Source organism: Salvelinus fontinalis, chromosome 29, assembly GCF_029448725.1.
Source record: "Salvelinus fontinalis isolate EN_2023a chromosome 29, ASM2944872v1, whole genome shotgun sequence".
NCBI classification, from domain to species: Eukaryota; Metazoa; Chordata; class Actinopteri; order Salmoniformes; family Salmonidae; genus Salvelinus; species Salvelinus fontinalis.
This window is the reverse complement of record NC_074693.1, coordinates 19281015-19289922: the sequence shown is the minus strand read 5'-3', so window position 1 is coordinate 19289922 and position 8908 is coordinate 19281015. Positions and strand designations below refer to the sequence as shown.

Here is an 8908-nt window from a genome sequence, read left to right as displayed (position 1 = left end):
TGCTCCTCCATCCTGTGCCTTTTGTAGGAGTCATTCAATCTGTGTCTCCCCTGACACTCTGCCATTAAAGATTCAGGCCCTGTCCTCTTCTGGCTCTGCTTCCCTCCCAGAATCTGGTGTCGCTGCACCTCACAGTTAGTCCACAGCTGAAAACAAACAGGGATCAGATCTGTTTGGTATTAGCTCTTAAGTTTTTGGATGTACTGTGTCTTGAGTGAACTGGCTGAAGCTGCATGCTCTGTGTGGTTCATCATGGCTTCATTGAACTGGAGGCTGTAAGGGCTGCGCAGGTCGAATGGGCTGCAGGGAAATCTGTGACTTCCTAGTAACTCGTCACACTGGACACAGATACCTGGAAAAGTAATGCCTCCCGGAATTCACCCTCTAACCATGAGGGATGCTCCCTCTATCTTGCTCTCTCACACACACATGCGCACGCACGCACGCACACACACACCTCTGGTAGGGAACATGTCCGTGTGAGCTCTTCTAGCTTGGCATTTAAGTCGATCAGGTGCTGTTGCTCATCATTTAACCTCTTCAACTATCTCTTCTGCTGCCACAGCCTCTCTTCCAATAACTTCTCCCTGGCACTGCAACACAGACACAATCATTAATTTACCTACTGTTTGAAACTGATTGGATCCAGCAAAATGTAGACTACAGAAAAGTACATACTGTTCCTTAATCGCTCTTTCTCAGAAACTGAGTAGAACATCTGAGTAGAACATCTTGATTTGTATTCCATTACCTTTTGTTAAAGCTAACTAACAAAAGCTAGCTAATAACATTACCAACTGTCACCTACATTGAGGAAGTTGAAACCGTTGTTATGGATACAGAGCCAGTTTAGAATGTTTAAAATCTTTTCACAATGTCATAATATTCTGATCTTTCCCCATTTAGTACAAGCTGACCTGAATGTCAGTCCGCATTTCTAACTTGCGTCACACATATTTCCTCCATTATTCTGTAATGTCTGTAGCAAATCAGGTATTCCGTTCAAAGCCACCCCCCTAAACACAAAAGGCAGTAGATTACTTTATTAATATTATTATCAAAAGATATAAACAAAGACTGAAATTGATTATCAGTACATAATGTGCCTGTGTGTTTGTAAAAGAAAATAAACAATGTAGCAAAGGGGGTTGTCTGGTTCTCATAATGTTAGTTCTTCGCTCTGACTCACCCCTGTGTATTGTGATGCTAGACAGAAGATTTAAGAGGACAAGCCCAACTGCTACTGAGAATCCTCACATTCTTGTGAGGCGGCTATGAAGAGACAGCTGTGGAAAGTCTGTTGAAGTCCTTTTTTCCACTAAAAGACAAAGCAACTGGACCTAAATATCCCCGTTTCAACTGTGATTATTTCAGCATCTCTGCAGGTAAAATGAGAACCTTCAGGTTGTTTTTCATTGGGCTCATCTTCATCATGGACATGTCCCTTTCGGTAAGTGCTCATTAGAAGGAAATATGTCTATGGACTACTCTTTCTCATTTATTTTATTTATTTATTTCACCTTTATTCAACCAGGTAGGCAAGTTGAGAACACGTTCTCATTTACAATTGCGACCTGGCCAAGATAAAGCAAAGCAGTTCGACACTGATGTTTGGTTGATTTTGATATTGGTCATCTGTAGCCTACTGCAAGGGAACCAAGATATTTATGCTACTTATACTACTTACTGCTATACTGTGTGTGTGTATAAACATGTCTGTGTGCATGTGTACATACATACCACACGTACATACACTGAGTGTACCAAACATTAGGAACACCTTCCTAATACTGAATTGCACCCCCTTTTGCCCTCAGAACAGGCTCAGTTCGTCATGGACTCTACAAGGTGTCGAGAGTGTTCCACAGGGATGCTGGCCCATGTTGACTCTAATGCTTCCCACAGATGTGTAAAGTTGGCTAGATGTCTTTTGGGTGGTGGACCATTCTTGATACACATGGGAAACTGTGTATTTGACTCAAACCTGTGCGTCTGGCACCTACTACCATACCCTGTTCAAAGGCACTTAAATATTTTGTCTTGCCTATTCACCCTCTGAATGGCACACATACACAATCCATGTCTCACTTCTGTCAAGGCTTAAAAATCCTTCTTTAACCTGCCTCCTCCCCTTCAGCTACACTGATTGAAGTGGATTTAACAAGTGACAACAATAAGGGATGATAGCTTTCACCTGGATATACCTGGTCAGTCTATGACATGGAAAGAGCAGGTGTTCCTAATGTTTTGTCCACTCAGTGTATATATGTGTGTGTAGTCTTCAGATGAATGCCAGCAGGAGACAGTGCGGCTGCGGGCCCAGCTGAAGACTCTGGAGGTGCAGGTGATGAAGCAGCAGCAACAGCTCATCCAGGCTCTCAGCAACCAGAGGACTGAGCAGCTGGCTTTAGACCAGGACACCTTCCATGACCTGGGAGATCATCAGTATAGAGGTCAATAATCGTTTTTTTATCCTTTTATTTCTAGTATGATTGCAGAATTCATAGTTTCAAACCATAACATTTCTGAAGTAAACATCCATAACCTCATCAGTGATCTGTATTCAGACTGTGCCCAGATTTTCAACGCTGGGAACAAAGGCAGTGGGTTCTACACGATCAGACCCATGGCGAGCCCGAGCCTGGTCAGGGTCTACTGTGACATGACTGAAGGGGGCGGATGGACAGTCATCCAGAGACGCTCAGATGGCAGCCAGTCTTTCAACAGGTAAAACACAAATACGACTCAGATGTTATGTAATAATAAGATTACAGTAACATTCTTCCGTATGTGAATGTGTAATGTGTTGTCTTCATATCTAATTTGTATGCAGGCCCTGGAGTGATTATCAGCGGGGGTTTGGTGACCTGCAGTCAGCCAGTGGGGAGTTCTGGTTGGGGAATGACAATTTATATTACCTAACTTCACAAGGTAAATGTGAGATCTTACAATGTCTGCAAAGTCAAGACAAACAGTGAGAGAGAGATAGAGAGATGTGGAATTAGAGTTTTGACTAAAGGCTACCATCACCACTTGGCTTTAGGTGACTACAACCTGAGGATCAACTTAGCTGACTTTGAGGGAGTACAACGCTATGCAGTGTACAAAAACTTCAAAGTTGCAGATGAGAAGGTGTTGTATTCTGTGGTTTTCATTTTTACACCTCTGCTCAACAAGTGTCCATATGGAATGATGACGACGTTGTCTTTGAGTGATGTTTCTATCTATCTATCCGAGTCAGTGGGTCATGGGGAAGATCTCAATTGCACACTCCTTGTGTCCCTTCTCCTCTCTCTTTGTCTCCTTCTCAAAACCTATTGGATGAGAAAGCCAGAGGTTCCGCCCCTCTGACCTTCTCATCCAATGGGTTTTGAGGAGATGAGGAGAGAGAGGACGTGAGGAGGATGCAATTGAGATCTTCCCATGGTCAAGATGAGGGGTATTAAACTCTTACCTTATTAAGATGTCCAGTGCCTGCTGCTTTTCTGTTCTACCTGATAATTGCACACACCCAGGAACAATGAAAACATGCCGTGGAACTGGTTTCATGGTCCAGAGTTGAGTTTGAGGAACAACTCATCAGTTGTTTCCTTTAGGAAAAAGGAAAGGAACAGATCAAAGGTTAAACAAACCAGGAGGAAGACACTCTACCAATATGTCAATTGTATGAAAAAAAACAAATTCTATGATGCAACTCATTCCTCTCTCAGAGTTTTGCTTAGCATCCACTTATTACAGTTGAGGAGTTCGTTTTTGGGGGGTTTGCATTGTGCTCACTATATTACCATCATGTTTATCCCCAGGAGTTTTACCAGCTGCAGTTTGGTGAGTTCTCTGGTGACTCTGGTGACTCTCTATCAGGCAGTTACCACCCAGAGGTCCAGTGGTGGGCCAGTCACCAGGGAATGAAGTTCAGCACCTACGACAAAGACAACGACCGCTACGAACGCAACTGTGCCCAGGAGGACAAGGGAGGCTGGTGGTTCAACAGGTTCTTCATCCTCATTCTCTCTGTCAATGGTCTAGGCTACTAAAAGGGCTACTTTGGGAGATGTCACAAGTTCTCTCTCTAATCTAGTCATTCAAAGAATACATCATCTGACATCATGACAAATAAAATACACTTCATGATTCTTTATTTATCCTAATTCTTGCTGTTCTGTTTCGTTTCCACTAGATGTCACTCTGCCAACCTGAATGGCTACTACTACCATGGTGCCTACAGTGCTGTGACAGACAATGGAGTAGTCTGGTACACCTGGCATGGCTGGTGGTACTCCCTCAAGTCTGTAGTCATGAAAATAAGGCCGGCTGCTTTTGAACCCAATATTGTCTGATCCTGTGGATACAATCCAATGAATGTAGGCTAAAACAGTGTATTATTTAGTCACATAAGCTACAGCATGAAAGAAGCAAAAGTGCTTGAATTCATTCCAGCTCACAATTATGTGCTCTTATCATTCTCAATAAGTGCCTTGCTTGCAAATCTGATTAAAGGATTCCTTAAAATGTTTTATTTGTTGTTTTTCTATCTCACTGTCTATTCAAATTTCCCTAAAAAGAAAAACCTGCAGGGAAGAATGGGCTCTCCACAGTGAAAGCCAGACAGACTATTTCAAACACTTTCTAAATAGAGGAGAGTGCTTAGGCTTGGTGAGTGTTGTGTGCGCAATAATTAGGCATAGGCCTACCATCCTAAAACGAATACTAACTGAAGGCTATCTCACCTCAGGCCCTGACATCCAGGGCTAGCTTAGTAGGCAGTTAGCATACATTGTCGAATGTTGCAGATAGAAATGCCATGAAATTAAGAATAGAGCCAACTTTATTCCTTAATAGATATAGAACCTGTGATATGGTCTGTGCCTTGTTAACCTATTCTACATTTTAGAGAGGCATGTTTGTTCTACAGTATATTTCTATCTGAATATTTAATAACGTTGCATCCCACTGAACGCACCCAAGGTGAGCGCGAACTCAAAGAGTGGCTCGTGTAGCAAGCTACGCGCATATTCGGTCCATCTGGGAAAACCATTCGATTTACCCATATCAACTCAAACATGGTTCATCTTGTATGATTTTTCTACATACACGCAGCAATTAACACAAGCTAACATTTTCGTTAATTTAGTTTGCAGTAGGCTCGACTTTTAAAGATTTATGAAAAAATATGAGTCTAGGAACCTCTTTAGAAAAAGCAACGCTTCAAATACAATTTTCACCCTGAATTGGCAGTTATCAGGCTACAATAGCTGACTAAACTCCACTCCTTCTCCATGAAGTGGATGACTAAACTCCACTCCCTCACTAAGGACTCCCGAGTTGCGCAGCGGTCTACGGCACTGCTTCTCAGTGCTGGAGGCGTCACTACAGACCCTGATTCGATTTCAAGCTGTATCACAACCGGCCATGGTTGGGAGTCCTATAGGGCGATGGCAGCATCGTCCAGGCTTGGCCTTCATTGTAAATAAGATTTTGTTCTTAACTGACTTGCCTAGTTCAATTTAAAAAAAAATAGTCAGCTATTATCAGGCTATGTAGACTATTTCAAAGGATTTTTATTTGGCCTAATTTCCATGTTTATTCGTTCTGACAACTCCATCCATCAAGGTCCGAGTGTTTTACAGATTGGAGTGAAGAAGCCTTTTTTACGTTTCGAAATGGTGTCCTGGCCTCCTATTGGTCATAATTTTGCAAATCATTTTCCAATGGTGGAGTTTGTTTTGCGTGGCTGGGTGCCCCAGGTGGGTGGAGATTACACGTAAAGGTATATTTCGGGATTTTGGCAATGAAGCCCATTATCTACTTTCCCATAGTCGGATGTCTCTGCATCCAGTATAAAGGCAATAAAAAGTAGTTTCGCGAGTCAATGCTAACTAGCATTAGCACAATGATAACGTCTATGGTATATACTAGCTAGCGGTTACCGTAGACTGAAGTCATTGCGCTAGTTAGCAACTTCCTTAAAACTGCACGCAGAGACATAGAAATTGTGTCCACGAGTTCATCTGACACATTGCCAAAATCCTGAAGTATCCCTTTATTAAGGACCAATGGAATGATCTAAAATGACTAAACTCCGCCCACCCGGGGCACCGGGCCATACTAAACACCCAACCAATCAATCATTTTTTTTAAATTCCCATTGTGATCGGTCACTAAACCCAGGAGACTATTTTGAAATGTATATATCCCTCCTTGACTTTCTTATTCTGTAAACTAAGAACTTTATCAACGTCCACTTGCAAGCAAGAGTTGCCAAATGTCCTCTTCACTTCAGTTTGCTACTCAAATTCATGCGCCTTGGTTGGAGAACGAGGTAGTGGTAGTGTTCCCTTTGCTAGCCTAGTAAATCGTTTTACCCAATTGAAAGTATACCGGAAGGATGCCATCGGCAGTGCAGCATTAATCGGTTTGACTAGATGGAATACAGCTACCGGCGTAAGTGACTTTTTCGTAGCAGGTTAGGTGAGTTTAGGCAGCAGGTTTATGCAGCAGGTTAGGAGAATTAGGTTAAGGTTGGCTAAAATACTCTCCAAACCTGCTACGAAAAGCCTAAGGAGTTTTGACCTCATGAGAGGAATTAATGACTAGAAATACACCCAGGGTCTATTCATGCTGTTTTCTCTGTAATACTCTCATTCCACTTGGCTTGGCTGTTTGGTGTTGCTCATAAGCTGCGCTTGAGAAACCTGAGCTGATGTTCAGTTCATTAGTTCACTATTAAATCACCCTGTTTCTCTTGGATCCACATTAAGTACTTTGTTGAGATTTTCCATTTTTGGGAATTGGAGGAAATTATTGGAAATGGATCTTCAGTATGCTCACACCCTCATCTATATGGGGAAACTCATTTTAACATGTCTTGCTGGCTCATAACTATTGTTGCATTTTATAATCAAATGTAAAATGCCTACCAAACTAGTATGCATGGCATCTTAGTCTGTGTGTAAATTCTCTTTGAGTATTGCCTCTTTGCACTGACCAGTGCAAGCAAACAGCTTATCAGAGAAGGTTTCTTTATTTACATTGCCATGCAATACCTCAAAGGCTTTTGTGCACAGTAAGCCATATTATAGTGTAGTGAATATGGTGCCATTTTGAACACAACCAGGGTGTCTACTCATAGCCTCGTCTCTGTGTGATGCTGGCCTGGCAGCCCCAGTCACACATGGAGGGCCAGGGCAGAGTAGCAGAGCGTGCTTGGTGCCTGGGGGATTAGGATGCAGAGCAGGCTGGGTGCTGAGTGCCTGGGGGATTAGGATGCAGAGCAGGCTGGGTTCCTGGGGGATTAGGATGTAGCGCAGCAGAGCAGGCTGGGTGCCTGGGGCATTAGGATGCAGAGCAGGCTGGGTGCCTGGGGCATTAGGATGCAGAGCAGGCTGGGTCCCCTCTGCTTCAGTTCATAGTGTGTAGAACAGGTGTAAATCTTCACTGACTAGATTTACTTGATTAACTCCAGTAAGGTGCCACTTGTCTCATTTCCACCTGCCATGGTCAGAATTCATCGTCATTGGCATTTGAACAGTTTTTCTGTAATCACATCCCTGATTTACAGGAAATCTATCTTATGCCACAGTCTTGTAGCATCCGACACTGCATGCATGGGGCACAATGAAGCACATTCACTGGTTAGCCTAGCTCGTTGTTATGTTTCAAGAAGACAAAGCTTGTGTGTTCCATCTTCAGTTCTATCTGCTCACAAGGGTTGGTCACACTGAGAGCTGAAGATAATGGGGCATTAATTTTGGAATAATTATTTTAGATTTTTTCTTCCCAGAGCAATTTTCCAGGAAGTATCAGATGTATATCAGATGTTTTTAGAGGTCCTATGACTGAGTCGGTGGAATAGTGTTTCATACCCTGCTATTTCAGATTGTAACAATGATCTGCTAAATTACATTTCAGCCAGGCTCTCCTAAGTGTGTGGCAGACTGTGCTCAGCTCATCCAGACCTAATCACTGTTCACGTTGGAGTAGTCTGGGAGGGAGCTGGACTGGTGCTGTGTTGGAACCCAGCCTCACAGGGCTCACAGCTACAAACTTAGAAGCTCAGGTACACACTCCTCTCAACGTCTCCAGACTGATGTTGGGAACTAATTACATGAAAAATTGTTACATAATAGAACTTTACAACAAAAACACTCAACTGTCCCCTGGGACATTATTGTATGTGGCTCCAGGTAAGCATATTTTGTAATCCCTTTTGGAAATGGTTTGGGACTGGAGCTCTTCCAGTGCTGGTGGCTCGGGTTACGTGTCGTTGTTTGCCGAGATTATGGTTCCTCAGGCCACGTGTAAGGACCTTTATGGATTACGCAGAAATAGCGCTGGTCAGTAGGGTTCAGGCCTAGGCCCTATGTTGTAATGGCAGGCATAGTCAACTGTAGGGCTCTTAACCCAGCAGGTCATGCACTCTGAGATGACATAGCCAGTGGTTACTAGACCTAGGGGTATGATGAAGGTCCAGGGGAACAGTCCACTATCACTCTAGGCCTGGACTGACATCCCTGCATATTTGTGCTGTTTTGCTCAAACTAACATATGTTAGTTCAATGTACGGTAATAGTTTATTGTGAGTATTTGTATGTAGGAATGGTCTGGCTTTGTCCGTAACCTAGGCCTCTCTCATCCCACTCCCACACCCCTTTTAATTTCTCCCCCATTTGCCAAAAAGCTGTCTGATCCATTCTCGCATGAAAGAGACACTTTGGCTGCTTAGCAACAGTGAATGCTGATTCGGACTCCCGGGCCTTGGCCACCCCCGGTAATGGGCCCGAGCCGGGGGTGGCCAAGGGGTAACAAGTTGCTCTCCCTTTCTCTATACTCTCTCCCTTGCCCCCCCCCCCCCCTTGTAAACTTAGTAGTGGCGCACCACATGAGCTGGACCTTGAGTTGCCTTCTACTG

General features: G+C 43.5%; 1 protein-coding gene across 1 annotated transcript; it reads left to right on the top strand.

Annotated features, from left to right (window-relative positions):
• Positions 1-1244: 1244 nt before the first annotated feature.
• On the top strand, positions 1245-4491 carry fgl1 (fibrinogen-like 1). Its single transcript, XM_055887990.1, has 7 exons — positions 1245-1450; positions 2279-2453; positions 2568-2727; positions 2834-2931; positions 3044-3132; positions 3804-3991; positions 4178-4491. Exons 1-7 carry the CDS (start codon positions 1391-1393, stop codon positions 4335-4337), a joined length of 930 nt encoding a protein of 309 aa, XP_055743965.1. The 5' UTR covers positions 1245-1390; the 3' UTR covers positions 4338-4491.
• Positions 4492-8908: the final 4417 nt, after the last annotated feature.

What these genes read in the sequence shown, in the direction of transcription:
- fgl1 (XM_055887990.1), top strand. Translation starts at nt 1,391, where the DNA reads ATGAGAACCTTCAGGTTGTTTTTCATTGGGCTCATCTTCATCATGGAC. An exon ending in GGCAGCCAGTCTTTCAACAG is followed by an intron (nt 2,728 to 2,833) that starts GTAAAACACAAA and finishes ATTTGTATGCAG; the next exon opens with GCCCTGGAGTGATTATCAGC. An exon ending in GGAGGCTGGTGGTTCAACAG is followed by an intron (nt 3,992 to 4,177) that starts GTTCTTCATCCT and finishes CGTTTCCACTAG; the next exon opens with ATGTCACTCTGCCAACCTGA.